This window comes from Crocodylus siamensis, chromosome 10 (assembly GCF_052110815.1).
Source record: "Crocodylus siamensis isolate JL-2025a chromosome 10, ASM5211081v1, whole genome shotgun sequence".
Lineage (NCBI taxonomy): Eukaryota > Metazoa > Chordata > Crocodylia > Crocodylidae > Crocodylus > Crocodylus siamensis.
The window spans coordinates 54,042,648-54,063,758 of record NC_143404.1 but is presented as its reverse complement, the minus strand read 5'-3'; the positions used below and the strand labels follow the sequence as shown (position 1 = coordinate 54,063,758).

The following is a 21,111-nucleotide window of genomic DNA, read 5'->3' as shown; positions in this document are numbered from 1 at the left end:
TCACAAAACAGCAACTTCTCCTGTGCAATACATCACCTACCTGTGTAAAGCCTATAACATTTTCCAGAGCGGTTTCGGCCTGCACGTCCTGCTCTCTGATTAGCTGATGCCTTTGACACTGGAACAACTACAAGGCATTCAATGGCTGTTTTGGGATTATAGGCCCGAAGTTTCATAAAGCCACAGTCAATTACAGATGAGATCCCATGAATGGTAATGGATGTTTCAGCAATATTGGTGGCCACAATCACCTAAAGACACCAAAGGCAATCAAGTTATTTGAGTTCCAATTTCCATTCAAGTCTGCAGTCGCAGCCCTAGGCCTCAAATGGGAGTCACCTGAAATAATTCAGATGTATTATCTACAAAAAATATACAGGAAAGCACAGAAGTAATGCACAGGTGAAGCTGTTCACATGATATTAAAACAGGTATATAAACTACTATATTCTCCCCATAAACACCAAGAGAAACAGGTTATCTATAAAAGAAAAAAATGAAACTAACTCTACATATACTAACTGCTATCAGATAGACAGAAAACCACAAAAAATTATTATAACTGAAGGAAATGTTAGAGAGAAATCGTCTTTACTTGTAACAATAATAAAAATGGAAACAGATAGCTGATCTCAAAGTAGATAATATCCATAGGAAGTTAAGATCTTGTCAATTTTTTTTTAAAGCAACAAAAAAGTTATGGCAAAACCTAGAGAAGTATAATTTTATGTCATTTGAAACAGCAACATATTAAAAAATTCTTAAAGTTTGAGTCAGTGGTGTACTAAGGAGGCAAGAGAGGTAAATTTCCAATTCTCCAACATCCTCCAATAGGGAACGAGCAACTGTAATAATCAAATCCACAAAGAGACGAAAACAATGGTAACGCATCCCCCGCAACAAGGTGGATAAAAATCAATGACTTTTTAAGTTAAAAAATCAAATTTTCTCATTTAATCATATTTTTTATTAACATGCTTTTAAAAAAAAATAAAGTTAGTTTTAATTTAAGATACGTTAAAGCTCAAAGAGATCATGGAATAGGGATTATAACTTCTAATTATATACTATTTGAAACACTATATTCACGTAAACTTTTTAGAAGTTTTATAAATAGGTCACAATAGGCCATGGACTATATCAGGGGCCCAATCTTATAGGGTTCCCAGAGGTTCCTCTATAGATTAGTAAAGACTAAAGAAAACCACTCTACCCAATGGGACTCAGCACTCAGTCTAGAAGATCCCATTAGTCATCTCAATGATGCTGAGTTTCAGTTCCCAAACTGTAGATTTACGTCTTCAGAGATCACAGACAGACAAAGTTCTTTGGGTAGATGTGATATCTTTTATTAGACCTACTAATAGTTAGCAAAATTGTTCTTGGCAAGCTTTCAGGCACAAAGGCTCTTCTTCAGGCATAGGGAAAGTTAGTTGCCTCCAGAGATAACATCCTTATTAACAGGAGTATATGGAGATGAGAGAGAACAGACCTAATTACTAGGCCTGTGCAAAACGGCTAGTATTTGCTTCAGATTCAGATGCAGCTGATTCAGGGGACACGTGATTCGATTCAGTGATTCAAACCACCATCCCGAATCAATCTGGCCAAATTGCCCAGGCCAGGCCCATCCCCATTCTGCTCTCCCAGCTGGGCAATGGCTGTCCCACCTGCCCCAGCCCTTTAAAAAAGAGCCCAGACTCACTAGGTGCTGCAGGGCAAGGGGGCAATCCCTGATGCCCCCCACTGCCCCACGCTGTGTGGGAGGCTCTACATGAGCCCCGCAAACCCCCCTGCTCCCCTAGCCCCGCCATGGCTGCCCCCACCCACTGCGGCTCAAGCCCTTCAAGAAAAACAAACAAACAAACAAACCCCGCACTAAGAAAACCCCCACACTCACCATTCCTGCCCGGCAGGGAGGGCGATCCCTACTGCCCCTTGTCACATGGGGGGCTCTACATGAGCCCCTCAAAGCCCTGAGGCCACTGCAGGAGCCATAAGTCCTGGGATTTTCCCCTTTTTCTTTTCTTAAAGGGTCGGAGCTGGCCCAGGCAGGGCACCCATGAGGGGTCCGGGGAGGTCAGGGAGCTCATGGCAGAGCCCCCCATGCAGCATGGGGCAGTGTGGAGAAGCGGGGATCATGCCCCCGCCCAGCAGCAGCCAGTGAGTGGAGGCATTTTTTTTAAAGCACCAGGAGCTGGGGTGGGCACGTGGAGGTCATGGGAACTGGGGGAACAGGCAGGGGATGGGGCCTGGCAGAGGTCCCCCCATGGACCCCTCCCTCCCCCTCGCCCTGCTTACCCACTCTGAGTCCAGCTGCAGCCCCCTGGGACTGTCCAAATCATCAATTTGACTCAATTTGAACCTTTTAATCGGTCCCGATTCATTCGGATTCGGAGATTCAGCCACCGATTTGGACCCAAATCAAATCATCACCCAAAGCTTCGCATATCCCTACTGATTACCCACCCATCAGCCCTATTGTCTCTCTGTAAGTTTGTGTACACACAGTGAAGTCTTTACTTTTCTCTAAAAGTGCCATTTCAAGAAGTTAAATAAAAAAAAAAGGCTATCAAAAAAAAAAGGCTATCAAACAACAAGAATGCACTTTTTGTAGAAAGCAATGATTAAAACAAGGCTTCCTGATCAATGATTTAAATCAAATCCACTGGGCCCTCCAATGCTAACAATATTTCCATTCCAAACACAGGCCTTGCCTATGCAGAAACACCCACTGCCCAACTGCATGGTAGCTCTATTTTATAGCATGAAGTGATCGATGGAAGCTAGCTAGAGCCAGACACTCATTGTCAATGAAAACAAGACAAGTTTTAACTCTTTTTAAATGAAATTCTACTGCATTTACCCAGCCTATTACTAAGTCTTGTTTTACTGCTAAAAGATATCTGTATCAGTATGGATTTCAGAAAGAAATGCAAGAAACTGAAGCAGACATCAAGAGCAGAGTATTGCAGAGAAGAGACTGAGAAGCTTGAAAAGAATGAAGATAAATATGGGAGCCAGTGTAGCGACTAGAAAGGAAAACTGATCAGGCAAACAGGAGAGAAAATACTGTAGCTGTAACATTTTTGACAAACTGAGAAGTAAGAAAGAAGCTAAAACCAGAATAATTTGCAGTAGCAGGAACTGCTAATAAGTCCCTCATTATTGATAGCACTTGCCATGTGAAAAGTGACCCACAGTACTACTTGACACAGAAAGGGTGCCCAGATCTGTATCAGAATTTAGTACACTGTAGAGATGGGCAGATGTAACAGGTTGAGAAGCCCAAGTCCACACAGCTGGACTTAAAATTCTAAGTAGCACTTGACTCTGCCTCTTTGAGCTATGTAAGTGAGCCTAAATGAAGACATTTGGTTCATTCTGGCTAGGAAAGAGTCCAGAGCTCCTTAACAGAATGGGACTCAACAGCTCCCAACAGAGTCAGAGTTAGCAGAGTAGGACAGCAATGAAATAGCTGTGGGCTGGAGGTTGCAGTTCAAAGACTGGAAGAGGACAGAGGCCCATGTCACAAGTATAGATACATGTGCATGGTGCAAGTCTCCTACAAAGGCAGGAACTGCTAGTGAAAGGGTCAGAAGGAAACAGGGGCAAGGGCAACAGCCATTGACAGGTGCATCTGTAGAGCAACAGCCCACATGAGAATGGCTGAGGACAATTGTTACAACTGAACTACTAGGAAACTACAGGGAATCTATGATCACCGGGACTGTTTAGAAAGATGCTGAAAACACAGTGCAAAGTATACTACATGCAACTCAATGCAGATTATATTATGGGGGGATCATGGGAACTTTTTTTGCTCCACTTTACAATTCTTGGGACATAACTGCTTGGAAAAAGGGACTGAATAATGTATCCAGACACCACCAACTTCATAGTTTCATAGTAGCTAGAGTCGGAAGGGACCTAGGTAGATCATCTAGTCCGACCCCCTGCCTTGGCAGGAAAGAGCACCGGGGTCAGATGACCCTGGCAAGGTGCTCATCTAACTTCCTTTTAAAAATCCCCAGGCTAGGAGCCTGCACCACTTCCCCTGGAAGCTGGTTCCAGGCCCTAGCCGCCCTGACTGTGAAGTAGCGCCTCCTAATATCTAATCTAAACTTACCCTCCGCCAGTTTGTGACCGTTATTCCTGGTCACTCCTGGCAGCGCACGGGGGAACAGGGACTCCCCCAATACCTGCTGATCCCCCCTGACCAGTTTGTAGCAGGCCACAAGGTCCCCCCTTAACCTTCTTTTGTGGAGGCTAAACAGGTTCAGGTCCCGTAGCCTCTCCTCATAAGGCCTGCCCTGCTGACCCCTGATCATACGAGTGGCCCTCCTCTGAACTCTTTCCATATTGTCCACGTCCCTCTTGAAGTGTGGCGCCCAGAACTGGATGCAGTACTCCAGCTGCGGCCTGACCAGTGCCGCATAGAGGGGGAGGATCACCTCCCTGGACCTGCTCGAGATGCATCTGTGGATGCATGACAGGGTACGGTTGGCCTTCTTGACTGCCTCCCCACACTGCCGGCCCATGTTCATCGTGGAGTCAATGACGACTCCAAGATCCTTTTCCGTCTCCGTGCTGGCAAGAGGGGAGTTCCCCAACCTGTAAGTGTGGTGCCGGTTCTTCCTCCCCATGTGCAACACCTTGCACTTATCAGTGTTAAACCCCATCCTATTCTCATCCGCCCACCGTGGCAACCTGTCAAGGTCAGCTTGTAGCCTATTGCACCCTTCTAGTGCACCCACATCCCCCCACATCTTAGTGTCATCAGCAAACTTGAACAGGGTGCTTTCTACCCCCTCATCCAAGTCACTGATGAAGATGTTGAACAGTGCGGGCCCGAGGACCGAGCCCTGCGGAACCCCACTGCCCACGTCCTTCCAGGTCGAGAAGAACCCATCCACTACCACCCTCTGGGTGCGGCCCTCCAACCAGTTGGCGACCCATTTGACTGTGTGGGCATCGACACCACAGTCTCCCAGCTTTTTGATGAGGACAGGGTGAGAGACAGTGTCGAAAGCCTTCCGGAAGTCCAGAAAGACTACATCCACAGCAACCACTGCGTCTAATGATTTGGTGACCTGATCGTAAAAGGCCACCAGGTTGGTCTGACAAGACCTGCCACTGATGAACCCATGTTGGTTGCCCCTAAGCATGCATTCCCCCGCAAGGCCCTCCTGGATGTGTGCCAGGATAATTTTTTCAAAGAGCTTACCCGGGATTGAGGTAAGACTAACTGGCCTGTAATTTCCCGGGTCCTCTTTTTTTCCCTTTTTGAAGATAGGGACCACATTGGCCCTCTTCCAGTCCTCCGGCACCTCGCCAGAGCACCACGAGTGCTCATAGAGCTGCGCCAGGGGTCCCGCAATGACCTCGGCCAGTTCCTGTAGAACCCTAGGGTGAAGATCGTCCGGACCAGCGGACTTGAACACGTCCAGCCTCTCCAGAAGTACCCTAACTAACTCCTCGCTAACCCCTGACCCAGGCGTGTCTCTCTCGGGACCCGAGGGGGGCCCAGCAGGGAGGTGGCTGAACTGGTCCCTACTTAGGAAGACAGAGGCAAAGAAATCGTTAAATATGTTAGCTTTGTCATCTGGCGTGATGACTAAGTTGCCCTTCGTGTCCTGCAGGGGCCCCACATTACCCGGGACCCTCTTTTTACCCCCTATGTATTTGAAGAAGGACTTCTTATTGTCCTTAATCCGGGAAGCTAGTCCTATCTCCAACTCTGCCTTGGCCCTCCTGACTGCCCCCCTACATCCTCGGGCGACTGTAACATAGTCCTTCTTGGTGATGACCCCATCTCTCCATTGGGTATATGCCTCCCTTTTAGCAAGGAGACATTCCAGGATGCTCTTAGTGAGCCTTGTTGGGATTACCTCCCTTTGGGCATGGAGGATCGTCTCCTTAAGGAGCAACCACTCACCTTCGACATCTGATTCCCCTCCCCACTGGGTCCTCAGCGCTTCCCCAACGATCCTCCTTAGCTTGTTGAAGTCAGCCCCCCTAAAGTCTAGGGCTGTTGCCTTGCTGCAGCCCTTTGCCACCTTACGCTGGATGGTGAATTCCAGCAAGCGATGATCACTGTCTCCCAGGTGGCCCATCACCCGCAGCCCCCTCACCAGGTCATCACCCGTGGCCAGCACCAGGTCCAACAAGGCGTCTCCCCTGGTGGGACTGTGCACCTCCTGGGTTAGATGGAAGTCCTGCACTCTGGCTAAGAACCGACGTGAGCGATCAGACTTGGCTGACTGCTCCTCCCAGCAGATGTCTGGGAAGTTCAGGTCCCCCATGATGACCACATCCTTAGCCCTCACTGCCTCTGTAAGCTGACCTAAGAATTCCTGGTCGAGCTCTTCTCCCTGGTTGGGAGGTCTATAGTAGACTCCCACCACTTGGTGGTCTCTAAGCTGACCATATAACAAAGGGCAAGATACAGCGCTTGATCTGAGCCCACAAGATACTATTATCTGTAAAGAGTATGGGAATCCCTCTGAATGAGGCACTAAAGCAATATTCTAAGTGGCAGCCTTACCTTTCTGACACTGTGTGAAACCCTCTCAAATACTTTCATTTGCTCAGAGGAAGGAAGCCCAGCATACAAAGGGAGAACACGGAGGTGTTTCTTCATCCCAGTACGAGAAAGGGCTCGAGCCTGTTCTATCAGCATAGAAACGACAGTTTCTACTTCCTCCTAGAAAAGTACAGACAGACCAAGAGAAATTTAGCTACATTATCACACAACTAAAACCTGCATAAGAGAAAGATGCACAAAGAATTCATCTCCAATGCCTTGTACTTCAAACACTTTGAATGTTATGTAAATCATTTAGCTAATTTGGACAATATATGAAGCATCTATTCAAGTAAAAATAAATAAATACATGACCGCACACAATATAAATGTAGGCTGAATTTCGAGTTGAGGAAGGAGAATATAGTAGTGCTCTCAGGCACTTTGAACAATTTCAGATGTCAAAAAAGAGAGGCCAATCAATTCCAGACTGAGCAGAACTTCATGTTAAGACCACCTCTTAGATTTGTTAACCAGTAAAATAGTTAACAGAATATGTATCTGAACTGTTGGTCAACTTCAAATTTAAACCCAATTAAAATTAAGGGTGGCATTTAATTCCTTTAAAAACTTTAATCATGGCTGTCTGCAAACTAAGGCAAGTATCACCATACCAAGTCTACATTTTAGAAGTTATTTTAGCAACAATAGAAACTACAGCATTTTTCTCATAAAAAGATCAGCCTTTAGAGGGTCAGTTTTCAGACCACTTAACAGGACCAGATTGCCAAGTTGCCACAAACCAACCCAGTTCAACCACTGAAAGAAAAGCATTTTATCTGAAATATAACGCTTTGCTAGTCACCTTCATTTTCACAGGAAGCAAAACACACTGCACTATACTAAACAAGAAATGTAGCATGCAAGACAGCAATGCACTTCCCTTACCCAATATTGGGCAGCTTCAACTAAACTACTTTATTACAGGACCACTTAAAACAACCCACTTCAGATGAAGGTGCACCTTGTGCTCAATACATATGCAGATCCAATCTATCCTTGAAAGTTCATTTGTACTAAAATACAATAGTGATTCTGGAATAAATTTGTGAGTAGAAAAAGTAAAAGACAATGACTGTAGCACAGAATTGCTATCTGAAGGGCATGCCAGAAGGAATCAGCACTAACAAGTAATGATTCAAATACTATATAGCTGCTGGCTCTATGAAGGTGTTGCTCTATAATGCACTTAGAGCAGTACTTCCCAAACTTTTCCTCAGCATGATCCCATTTATGATCCCACTTCCTCAGCATGACCCCATATCCTCAGCAAGTCCCCTCACTCCCAACCCACAGCCCCACATCCCTCCCCGGGTGCCCCAGGGCCAGGGTTCACAGCACCCTGCAACCCTTTAGTAACACCTGAGCCCCAGCTGCCGCTTGTGGGAGGTGGTGGCTGCTGCAGCCAGAGTAAAGCGCAGAGCCCAGCTCCCCACTCCTTCTATTGCATGGGGCTCTGAGTGGCACACATACAGCTCCAGGCACTCGAATGACATTGGGAGAAGCCCCATGATGGAACCAACTGCCTTCCCCACCCCCTGCTGTGCAGGTCTCTAGATTCAGGCAGGAGTGGAGGAAGTCCCGTTCCCTGATTCCCGGCAGTCCCACGACTTGCACAGCAGGGGCCACAGAGGGCAGCCAGCTCTGTTGTGTGGGGCTTCTCCCAGTGGCATGGAGTTGCACGTCCCACGTGGAGTCCTGCAAGATAGAAGCGGGCTGGCCTGTGCTCTCCTCACCACCACATGCAGCACTGGCTGGAGTCGTGCACTGCCAGGTGGCAGTGCTTGGGCAGCCCATGCTGCCGCCAGCGGCAGGGGCTACGCCATGGGAGGAGGAGTGTGTGGGAGTCCTCATACCCACACCCTGAGCTGCACTGTCCCACTGCCCCCCTGGGGTTGGGTTCTATGCTGCCACCAACCCCAGCCCCATGCTCCCACCCCACCTCCTGCTGGAGCTCCCCTCTGCCCACCCCGGCCACTTCCCCATCTGGTGCCCGGAGTGAGCGGGATGCCATAGGAGGCAAGTAGATCCCCCAGCAGTGGCAGCAGCTGCCACCCTGCCTGGAAGCTGCACAGTTAGCTGGTGAGTGCCAGTGGTCAGACAAAACTGTCTGGCAGGCTGGATCCAGCCTGCAAGCCATATTTTGCCTGGCCCCGACTTAAAGTGATTTTATTTCTCGTGAACCCAAATGGGGTTGCGACTCAGTATGGGAACCACTGCCTTAGAAGGCGAGTAAAAAAAATGTAGAGTAACAACCAGGTTGAAGTTATACCGATCATGTGATTTTAAAAGTACTTTAATTAACATCTTATAATTTAAGATATAAAATAAGAGCCTTCCAACAGGAGCAGCCAAAGAAAGAGAAACTCAACTGGTTTTAAGACTGAGCTTGATAAATTTCTGAATGAGATTACAGATAGTGGTTTGCTTATGATAGCAGGGGACAGGACTCAGATCCAGGAAGCACCTTGTAATCCTATGTTCTTCAATTTAATATCTTAGTGCTTATCACAAATGCAATTTACATTGATTAATGATGACTTGCACATAATTTAGAAACCTAGTATATGAAAACAGTACAAAGAAATAATGAATTGTTTCTGTCATTTTCAATGGAACTGAAAGCACAGAGCAACATCACAAGATAACTATTCACAGCACCAGGGTTTGATTAATTTGGTGTAATAGCAGGATTTCCAAAAAATGTTCAACACTGGCCTAATTTTACTTTTATGGGTTTCCAAACTGCCAGTATCTTTAACAGGAGCAGAGTTATAATGAGAGCTTGCAAAACCATATACTGAAAAATACTAACTTAAAGCAAAAAAAAGAAAAGCATCCTTTTAATGTATGTTTGTACCTGGCCAGTTAGAAAGGCCAATATATCCCCATCACTCTCCATCTGGTGAATTTTCATCACGGTTTCTACAGTTGATTTGACATAATCTGGAACAGGGCTGTTAGAGGGGTGGGGAAACAAAAAAAAAGCCTTAGTATGTGCATAACTACAATCTTTTATCTTTAACAAGGAAAGAACAAATTGCTAGCTTTGCATAGGCATTACAAATCAATTATATTCTCATTTAATTCATGATGTATCTTTAGAAAATTAACTAGTCAGCCTTTGGGCCTTGCTAATTGCCATGTTCACCACGTCAGTCAGATGCACCCCATCTGTTTCCTTCCCATCAGGGCAGGCTTTTGCAAATATATGCTGTTTGTGATACTACAATTACACAGAAAAAGCACCATTTTAAAGACTCATTTCCTAATAAACCAAGCTGGTATATATGTGAACAATTGAACACTTAAGTGAAATTCTAGTGCAAGTATTGAGGGCTAAATTTATGAAGTAATTACTGCAAATGCACACAAATACCTCTAATTGCCCAGATGTTGTTTACAACTGCATGCACACTTTTAAAAAAATCTAGCCATAATTGTTCATATTTCTTAATTTCTGCAGGCTCCCATTTATATAAAACTCTCGTAATATTCAGACTTGCTTCCAAATGCACATGTGAAATGTGGTATTCTCTCTGCAAAAAAATGTAATAACTCAGCAAGAAATGTGTTTCCACAAATATGAATTGGTGTCTGCACAAAGACATATGTGCACAAATGAATAACTCCCCTGAATACCTGGACCTAATGACTAGTTCCTGAATGAGTGCCTTGGTATAAACAGGCTACTATGATCTCCTTTAAGAAGCTTCCCTTGCTTCCATTAATGTGCAACTCACCTGTAAAAAGTTAGATACACTTATTTTTAAGAAACTAAAGGCATGTCCTTCAAACAGAAGAGGGAAGACCCACATATCCAAACCCAGAAATCTGATCTGAGGTAGGTTGTAAGCTATGAATGAGACAGCCACAGCATACTGTGCTCAAGCTGAGGTTTGCCAAGTAGTTACATGGGAGATGGTTACAGAAAATGCCAATGCAGCATAAATGGTAAAGTAGCATGCTTCATCACAGCAGGATGTGTGAAGACACCGTTTCCTAGGATGGAGTGGCTATTCCTTTACTTCCTAGGTGCTGTTCTCCTTACAGTCTATTATTATGGTGTATTTTAACCATCTCCATAGCTTTTGGAGGGCACAACAGCTGAATGAGGGGTACATCATACCAACATTTCTCTGTCCAGCAAAAAATGCCACCTAAGCATTGGATGTGGGGGCTTTAAAAAAAATAGAAAGTTTACTGTTGCCAAACTTAAGTGTTTCCTTCTGAAGAGAACAAACATGATTCTCCTACCAGGTTTGCACATTCTTTTCTGTGGACAGTGGCAAAGCAAATAATGATATACCACTTGGTCTGCTCCCTCTGAAGGAGGAAAAGCAAAAGATGCCACTAAATCCCTGTAACACCTGTCTGAGATGCACTCCAGATGGCTGGCATGGGCAGCTCCTGAAGCCCTTTTCCTCTATTCAAGCCCACTTTTGCTACTAACAACTACAAGAAAATGCACATTCAACTGAAAAAATTATGTTCACATCAATACTCTTAAGGTGTTGGCATTAAAACCATGTAAGAATATTTTGAAAGAATAGCTAACGTTCCCTCAATTAATCCCCCACAAAGAATTCCTAATTTTTAACTAAGCAAGCTGATGCCATAGACACACATTGCTCTAATCACCACTTACAAGGATTAAACAGGAACAGACCTCTGTATATAAAAGACATCCACTGGAAAAGTTCTCCCTTCCACAGTAAGAATCACACTGGTATCCTTGCTGGGGTCACTAGTCTCATTTTGATTGAAGAAATCTCTAAATTTCTAAATAAAGCAAACAATAAAACACAACACTCAATTTGTTACACCAAAGAATTGAGGGAGAAACTTAGAATACTAAAAATGTCAACTTAGTGCTATTTAGATTTTTCTCTCCAAAGTTGACAATTGTTGTTTATGGTAAATTTAAGAGGTTATTTTTTTGTTTGTTTGTTTTTTAAAGAAATTAAGGCGGATATTTTGGTGCCTAAATACTTTTCAACCTCTGGCTAAACTGGGCATTTAAATTCCCTAGACTGCTTTACAGGTCTTCTGCACACTTAGGTACACCTACAACTGACGTAGTAAATGATGCACATAACAGTAGTCAGATGCTCACAGACCAAGGACCTATTTTTACAAAAATAAGTTCAGGAACCTCAAATAAGGATGTGATTTATAAGACATCTTATTGGCTTGACATAGTTAATCTGACATAGCAAGATATTTCAAATATTTGTTACCAATAGATTAATAAAAATATACCACGCTCAGAGTAATTAACGTACCCAGCAACATTCAAATTTCAAAATATATTTACTTAGTAATAAATGTACAGTTAACATGCTGTATATGAACATATATTAGCAAATGACTAAAATATGCCTCCAAGATAATTGAAAAATCAGCATCTTTTTGAGTATAGCAAACGTTTAATGGAATGCTGTAATAATGCCTTTCTTGTACAAGGAAACTAAAGAACATATTTGAGTACATGACCAGGTCTGGCACACTATCAATGTGTAAAATTAAATTAGCTGCCAAATGAACACTGTATTTTTTTTCTAACACATTAATTTGCCTCCACTGTGTGCATCTGCCAGCTAATTCATTCAACTGTAATTCTCAAAGCGCTTTTGGCTTACTAAAATTAAACAGCAAGGGTCTACGGCAACAGATTATTTAATAATCATACATTCCTATTAGTCAGCTGTTGTCAGTGTATCACTATTCACCAATACAGGGTTAATTTTTTTGTTTTTATCAGAGAAAAATACCAGGTAGATTAGGAATAATCAGCATTTCTTAAAAGCTGCTATTTACTGAAAAAGTGTAAACAAATCAAATAAGAAAAACTAAAAACAACCACCAAAATGTGCCCGTGTTAAAATAACAGAAATAAAAAGTCTGCAAGGGTCTACTTCCCCTTTACCATCACTCATACAAATAATTATTCCCCAAATAGGCAGCATACAGACCAAGGTGTCTTCTGCTGCAAGTTACATATCCACATGAGGTCAATGTAATTTTTAAGCTAAAAATAAGCTGTACCTCTGCATCCAGGGTAGCTGATGCTACAATCAGTCGCAGATCCCCTCGTTTCTTTTGAATCTAAGATACAGAAATTTGTGAGTTAAAACAGTTCCCTGGGAAACAGCAGAAGCAAGCTGTTCTAAAATACCCTATCATTAAATTCTCTTTACACATATTTCATAGAATCATAGAAGTAGGGTCGAAAGGTACCTTGTAGGTCTTCAAGTCTGACCCCCCACCTGGGCAGGAGAAAAACTGGGCTCAAATGACTCCAGCCAGGTAGGCATCAAGCCTCTTCTTAAAGACCCCCAAGATAGGAGCCAGCACCACTTCCCTTGGAAGTTGGTTCCAGACCCTAGCTGCCCTGACCGTGAAGTAGTTCTTACAGATGTCTAATCTAAACCTACTCTCCAACAACTTGTGGTTGTTATTCCTTGTTATGCCAGGGTGCACTAGGGGAAACAAGGTCTCTCCCAAACCCTTCTGGTCCCCCCTAGTGAGTTTACAGATGGTCACCAGGTCCCCCCTCAGCCTTCTCTTGTGAAGGCTGAACAGGTTCAGGTCCCGCAGTCTCTCACTGTAGGGTCTGCCCTGTTGTCCCCGGATCATGCGGGTGGCCCTCCTCTCGACCCTCTCAGTGTTGTCCACATCCTTCCTGAAGTGGGGCGCACAGAACTGGATACAGTACTCCAGCTGTGGCCTGACTAGTGTCGCGTAGAGAGGGAGGATCACCTCCTTGAACCTGCTTGAGATGCACGACAAGGTCCGGTTAGCCCTGCCAACCGTGACTTCGCATCGTCGGCCCATGTTCATCTTAGAGTCAATAATGACTCCAAGATCCCTTTCTGCCTCCGTGCTCTCAAGAAGGGAGTCTCCCATCTTATAAGTGTGCTGCTGGTTACTGCCCAAGTGCAGCACCCTGCACTTGTCAGTATTGAAACGCATCCTGTTTTTGTTAGCCCACACCTGCAACCTATCCAGGTCTTGCTGCAGTCTTTCCCTCCCTACTAGCGTGCTCACCTCACCCCAAATTTTGGTACCATCAGCAAATTTAAACAGGTTGCTTTTCAACCCATCGTCCAAATCGCTGATAAAGAAATTGAACAGCGCGGGCAAGAGGGAAAAAAGGACAAGAGGGAAAGAATAGTACACATGCTGTATATTCCATTTTTAAAAGGCTTGAGAGAGCTGTTTTTCTATCATTTCTGCAAACCACAGACTTTAACAAGACATGGGACAACTGAATGAGTCAAAGCTTATCTAGTGAGCACAACTACACCAAACTTCATTGTATACCCAAGAACTGTCTATTTAAGGAGGATTGTACAAGGACCATTTTTCAAAGATCAGAATAGGCCAAGCAGTGGCAATTCTAAAATTAACATTGTAATTTTGGTCTTGATACCAGATGGAAGAGAGGAATTCCATCTTCAATGGTGCCAATACCTTTATAGGAAATTATTCATGGGGAAGCATGATCATCAGCAATGGAAAAAGACTGCACTTTGACTCAAAGGGAAGAGAGTATAGAAGTGGTGGAAACAGGGTAGACCTTGTGTGGTAGCAAGGGACTAGCTGAATACCTTATATTTTGTAAGACAGCAGCATGATAGGAGCATTAAAATCCTTGGGTCACAAAGCTGTGCCCAAATGGATGGAAAGTGACGGAAAAAACACAAAAAGAGAAAAGAGAAATTAAAAGAATGACCTTTTTTAATAAGCCAATGGCAATGTCTGTATACAGGGTTCTTTCATGCGCTTCATCCAGCATGAGGACACTGTGGATCAAAGCAGAAAGACAGTTTCTATAATCAGATTTGACACCGGAGCCAAGACAGTTTCATACCTACACATTTTCAGAGGAATACCTAGAATGTTAAAGACAACTTCATGCTTTTAGCTAAACCTATTTAAAAAAGCAGAGGGAACACAGGAAGCTACTCATTTAAATTCCCTATAATTTATCAACCATACTAATAGGCAGTACAAGAAGGAATAGGTAAACTTTTATTTTGCCTGATTTTGAACCCTTTCGATTAGCCTGGGTTTGAAAACTTTATTTGGCTTGGTTGCTTAGGAAAAGCTGCACGATAAATGGAACAGCAACAGAGAAAAGTTAAAAAAAAAAAAAATCCCTTCATTTTTCCAAGTGGAAAAAAACAAAAAAGGACAAGAAGGCATGGCACCAAGCCCACTTTTAAAAAACACAATCTACATTTATTCTTTTATGGGTTCCAGTTTACATTTAAGCAATGGAACTACAGTTCTACTCTGAAAAGTCAATACATGGAAAGATGACCCTCCTCAGTCAACCAATCCGAGTATTTTTATGCTGCTTCTCACTCCTGCTGACCCTGAATTATATTCTGTCCTATGGATAATCAACAGATCATTAACCAGGTTTCCTGTCACTGGTGAGTGAAAGCACAAGGAACCCAGTTTGACTTTCATATCATGTCTGCCAGAATTGTTGTGAAAAATAAAACGACTGATTTCAGCTAAACTTCACTGAGAGACTTACAGCTCCTCTGAGGTTCTACAATAATCTCACTGCAGTTCTACTGGTACTCCCACACCTCCCAGAGCAGAACCTCATTATTAGATTGGTACTTTTCATTCCCATTACAAGCCTCGCTTTCCAGGACTTTATATTCAAATACATTTGATCTAAAACAGAAAATGTGGGTTGTTAGTTGGCAATTCTCTAAAATACATCTGACATTAAAACTCAGAAACAGTCTTCAATTTGGGTTGCAAAAATGGTGGTTATTAACTGCTCTCTAAACTGAAAAAAAAGTCAATTGCCATAGGTTTCTGTCATCAGTGTACATATCTTTACCTGTATCTTGTTAGTAATGGGTCGGCCATCATCTCCCTCACCAACATACCATCAGTCAGAAACTGAAAACAAACAAAGGGAAAATTAGTTATCTCTAGGAACAATCTGAACTGAAAAAGCTATTTTCATGCCCTATTTGTAAGAAACCAATGAGTGTTCTGGATTGAAAGATGCATTTTAATTGCATTTTTTATTACCTCCAAGTACTTTTCTACTTGATTTTCACTCCCTTGAGCACCAGGTATAAAAGAAATCCATGTGTTTCTCAACACTCAAGTAAACTGCAAACAAGAGATGCTGAAGTAGCTTGAAAGTAAGCTCGTTATTTAAATAAATAAATTCAGAGGTGGTGCTTCAACCTGCCACATCTAGAGATTCATACTCTTTGAGATGCAAACATTCTCCTTATTAGCTAAACAATATGCCAGCTTTTCACAAAATCTCTGAGAAGCTCCAAAGTAATGATTTTTGGCTAGTCTGGATCTGGACACAAAAACCATGGTTGGTTTATTCAGAAAATAGACCTGCTGAACTATGCTCATGAGTTGGACATGAACCTATGGCACTGGGGTGAAAAAACTTCATATTCCCAATACCCAATCCCAGAATCCATAGAAAAAAAAAATTGTTTTGCAAACAAATGTCTTTCCACTCTTTTACACTGCTTCTCAAAATTACTCACAGTTGGTAAGTCTGTTGATGAAACTTTATTAATGAGAAAGTATTATATAAAACCTAATAGTTGCTTTTAGCCCACTGAAAAAGACTCTTTTCTACACAGCACCAGTAACTTCAATGTGGCTCACTGTGATAATTTAAAATACAGCCATGAAGAGTGCTCTCGTTCACAGGAAGTCACCTTCAACTTGTCTATTAATTCTCTAACTTACTGCACTTTTAATCTAATTCTGTAATTCAGGTGATGCTGGGGTTTAACGTTGACTCACTGCAGACCTACATTAGTGCTTCACTGTTATCAAGTTTCACAAACACTGCAGCAATCTGATCTGATCTTAACCACCTTGAAAAACCTCCTATGGGTTTTAAATGGCTGCTGGTATTGACTGTGCTGAACAACGAGAAAAACATATATAAAAGTGGAATGAAAACTCATGCTCCACTCCTTAAAAATTTGCTCTATCAAAGAGCTGATCTATTATCCAGAAATAGATAGCATAATAAAACACTACACCACCTTCTTTAATAAAGTCTAAAAATATTGACAGTTGTGAATGTAATGTTCTAGCAGGGAGCCGCACACCTATTCCTCATTCTACTTTTGACCCACTGGCTTGATTCTGGACAATTAACCTGCCAATGTTTCAGTTTCCTCATCTACATGAGTACTATCTAACATATCAATCTCATCAGACATTACAAAGCATTTGCAAAAGCACCTTGTGAGCTTCGGCTAACCATTTTAGGATACCTGAAATCTGCTCAAGTCTCACCTTAATTCTTGTAGCCTGAGGGTCTGTGCAATCATCAAAACGAATACAATATCCAACATCATGACCCAGCATAGCGCCTCTTTCCTCAGCCACTCGGCCTGCAACCTAAAAGAAAATGCAACACCCAAGAAACAGACAGACAGTAATAAGGAAGATAGTTTACCACAAACTTCTTTGATATCAGTGTTTATGAACAGCTAAAGGAGTCATGTAATAAGAAAACAAAGGTCTTTACACTGAATTGCTCCTGATGAACTAAGAAAATTCACTCTGCACAACAGCATGGTTAACTTTCTATAGTTTAAAAAAATAAAACATTTTGATACAACTGATAAATAGGACATTTTAGCAGTTCCAAAATAAGAGAACACCTCCTGAGAAAATAGAACAAATGTTCACAGAAAATTAAATGACAGCAAAACCAACAAGCACCAGGACAATTTATATCTGTTTCTACTTCAGAAAGCTAAGGAGCTGACTGGCTGTGACAGAGGACACAGCCTGTGGGAAAGGCTAAAACTGGGAAAAGAGTTTCTCAAAGCACCCAGACAGCTGACAGAAGGATAAAGTGAAAACACATAGAGCCATTTATTAACCCTCTGAGGTAGAGACTTCCCCAACCAGTCTCACAGCAGCCAGAATACATAGAAAGGATTCCACTGAACTATTTTACCTTGAGTAATCTGGAACTTCTATTGATGGGTGCTAAGAAAAGGTGAATCAAACTTACAGGGTTTAATTCTCAACTGTATATACTCTGGTAACTGCACCATTGATAAAAATTGCCTGTGACCCTGATTACAGCTTTCACTGATCAATTTAAAATAAGCACACTAAAGAAGTGGGGAGGGGAAGAATAGCCTCTGCTAAATAAAAGGAAAAATACCCTTAAACATTTGAAACTGAACGTTTAGAAGTTAATTCAAGAAACTGTATTAATCCAAATGCTAGCCGTGAAACACTGACAAAAGTTATCACCTGCAAAATCAAATGCATGCAAATGACATTGTTAGTGTCATTTTATGCAAAAACCAATGTTTTATTTCTGCAAACACGCTGAATCAATTTACACCTTCTCTGTGCCGCATAGACATTTATCATCTATGAAACAGTCTCAGCTCCAGCTGAATTTCTTGTTGGGGAAGAGGGAAATTTCCATTTGTAGCAGCATTTATGGCTGTTCAAACAGCCTTTTCTAAACAATAATTATAAAACCAGCATTTACCTGCTGGCACATTCAGTTATCCCAGTAGTAATATATTTTTGTTTCCCATTCAGAAAATAGCATCCAAGTTGCCAGCAATATTAAGAATCAAAAGAGACTAAATGTGGATATGTGTATAGAGAAGGTGACCATATTCTGCTGACAAATTATATTCAATTGCTGAGCTAACTGACCCAAAAAACAAAAAGTGGTGGAATATTTGCTTCTGATATCTAACCTTTTGCTAAGGAAGACAGTAGACATTAAGAATCAAACTAAAAATCTCCCACTGCTGATGTAAGGTGCAAATATTTAACAGAGAAATGAAGAAAAATTTGCTCTTTAAATCAAAATTTTCAACATACTGAACCACCATATCAAGAGACAAAAGCTTCAAACTTGGTTAACCAGATGCTATTATGTTGGCCAGAATGTATTACTGGACAGTAGAACAGCAAGTGCAACAAAAGAAAACCTATGTTTAAAAACTAAAGCCACTGCAAAAGGGACAAACATGGATGTTTGTTCTATTAAGTTTGTCAGCAGTATGCTGTTTTCAGTTACATAAATAATCCTCTTTTAAATTTTGACAGGTTTTTTTTTTTAAATAGTCTGCACGGGCATACTTTGGTCATGAAAATGTCTCCTTCGTGCTGACCTGTCTGCTATTTCTATTAGTCATTATTCCATGAATTCCTTCACGAACCCAGGATCTCAAACACACTCTTCTTGGCACTATTCCTCACACAACACAAGTAAATACCTCTACATTTCAGCTTGGTTAATTCAGCAGAGCTTGCAGGAGTTTATATCACTGCAACTGCCTCTTTCCCCTTTTGATGACCTCCATCCTTTACTGGATATAGCAGATGAATGGTCTGCTTTATCAGACATCAAATTCAATTACTCAAAGTAATAAATTAAATCACATGCTTCCCATCTCTCTACATTGGCCATGAATTCCAGAGAAATCACAAGCGTGTTCGTACAGCAAGCAAGATTCCTCCATGATCATATACTTAGTTTTAAGCTAAAAGGCTAAAATGTCTTGATTTAAAACAGATCCAAGTCAAATTGGAGAGTAAACACACAAAGTTCATGCAAGTTTCTGCATTTTATACAGTACCTCAGGTACTGCACTGCCCAGGCAATTAGGCATATTATTGAAGATAAGAATGGAGAAGAGCTGAAGGAAAAGCTCACTCAAGCATTAGGTTCCAGTCCTTCATGATGGATGGCAGACAAAAGATTATGACAAACAAAAGATCAGCAATTCAGCTTGACAGGGAAAAAGGAACCTACCAAGCGTTTATTTTTCCAGAAGTCCAGGCTCATGAACTGTATGTACAACAAATTTACAGTGTAATGGACAGCATAGGCATTAGGCACAATATGTGCATATAATGTACTATAACAAGGGACAGGTTGAGTATGGCAAAGAAAGTTGCACAAAATGGTCAAGAGTGACAGTTATTTGGGGCAAAAGTTGAATGCTGCAACGGACTGAAACTTAAACCCATGAGTTAAAGCTCAGCAATTAAGAGAACATAGAAAGAATCAGTATGATGAACAGGTTATCAGAGAAACCTAATACAATAGAACAAAAATTTAGATAAGGGGTACTAGACACATAAACAGATCACAATCTTCCCAATATTCCATTATGTCATTACACTTTTCTACCACCACTTATTTTTGTGGGTGTTTGAAGACCATGAGGAATTAATAATGGTCTCATTCACAAACAAAGCACAGCACCAGCTTCCTACACACAACTCAGCAGACGTCTCTCAGTTCTAGCTCATAAGATCTACTTTTGCCATTCCAGATCTGACAAGCTATTTGGCAATGCCTGCTAGTCCGGTTGAACTGAGCCACACTCTATCATGCCAGGAATTGCAATAACAAGAAGTAGAAATTTGTGTTTACAAATGAATCTCCATCCCAATTAGAGAGAAATAATTAGTAAATTAACCTACATCAGTATGTAGACAGGGGCAGGCAATTATTTCTGATGGATGACGACTTAACAAGGTTGGTGAGCTGTGAAGGACACCCGTTGGCAGGTGCCCCACATCCTGGCTGCCCTCTTGAAATCAAAAGTCCTACCCTCTAATATCTGACCTATGCCACTAGAAGCGGTTTCCCTTGCCCCCAAGAAGTACTCCTTTTGGGAAGGCGGTATGCAATCTTGGAACTGGAAAAAAAACCAAATTAGATACCTAAAAATCAAACATTGACAGTAACATATTTCAATTTATTTTAATATTTTTGTCCTGATTTGTGCACGTTTGTGTTGTATATATACACAGAGGTGATTGCATAATAGCTCAAAATGAAATCTTACTCTTGTATAGTGGGGTGGGGGGTGTAGGGAGTATGGGCTTTGTGGGGAGCTGGAGGTATATGTGGACGTGGGGTGGTGTGGATGTGGGTGGGTGGTTTTGTGGGGGGGGTGTATGTGGGCATGAGGGTATGTGTGGGTATAGAGGATTTGTGGGGATGTTTTGGTGTGTGTGAGTGGGTATGGGGTTTGTGGGGGGACTGTGGGTGTGTGCACGCGGGAGGGTGCATGTGTATGGTGGGGTGTGTGCACATAGCAATAAGAGGGGACTCCCCCTAGAGATGCACAGGTGTCTGTGAATGTGGGGGGATGCATGTGGGGAGAGGTGTGGGGTTTGTTGAGGAAGGGCATTGGTGGGTGCAGTGTTTGTGGGGTGTGTGATTGTGTGTAGGGAAGGGTGTGGTTGTGGGGTTTGCAAAAGAGGGTTTGTGGGTATGATAGGGTGTTCATGGAAGCCCTCTCGTGTGCCTCCCCTGAGCTGGCCAGCACCCACCCCTGTTCCACAACAGTTTGGAGCCCATGAACTCTGACACACCTCCCTGCCACTGCCAAAAGCCCCAGCGCACCCCATACCTGCTCCAGACTCACCCCCGCTGGAGCAGATCAGCCAGAATGTGGGCACAGCCCCGCCCTGGCCTGATTCACACTGCCCACCTG

General features: G+C 42.6%; 1 protein-coding gene across 3 annotated transcripts in view; it reads right to left on the bottom strand.

Annotated features, from left to right (window-relative positions):
* DHX35 (DEAH-box helicase 35) overlaps positions 1 to 21,111 on the bottom strand; it is a 56,084-nt gene that overhangs the window by 30,704 nt on the left and 4,269 nt on the right. For all 3 annotated transcript variants that reach the window (XM_090065173.1, XM_090065174.1, XM_090065172.1), the window contains exons 5-12: positions 16,907 to 17,011; positions 15,456 to 15,517; positions 14,325 to 14,394; positions 12,635 to 12,694; positions 11,256 to 11,368; positions 9,447 to 9,543; positions 6,548 to 6,706; positions 41 to 251 (exon numbers count right to left, since the gene is read on the bottom strand). In XM_090065173.1, the coding sequence (XP_089921299.1) occupies positions 41 to 251; positions 6,548 to 6,706; positions 9,447 to 9,543; positions 11,256 to 11,368; positions 12,635 to 12,694; positions 14,325 to 14,394; positions 15,456 to 15,517; positions 16,907 to 17,011 (877 nt within the window). The remainder of the gene's footprint in view (positions 1 to 40; positions 252 to 6,547; positions 6,707 to 9,446; positions 9,544 to 11,255; positions 11,369 to 12,634; positions 12,695 to 14,324; positions 14,395 to 15,455; positions 15,518 to 16,906; positions 17,012 to 21,111) is intronic.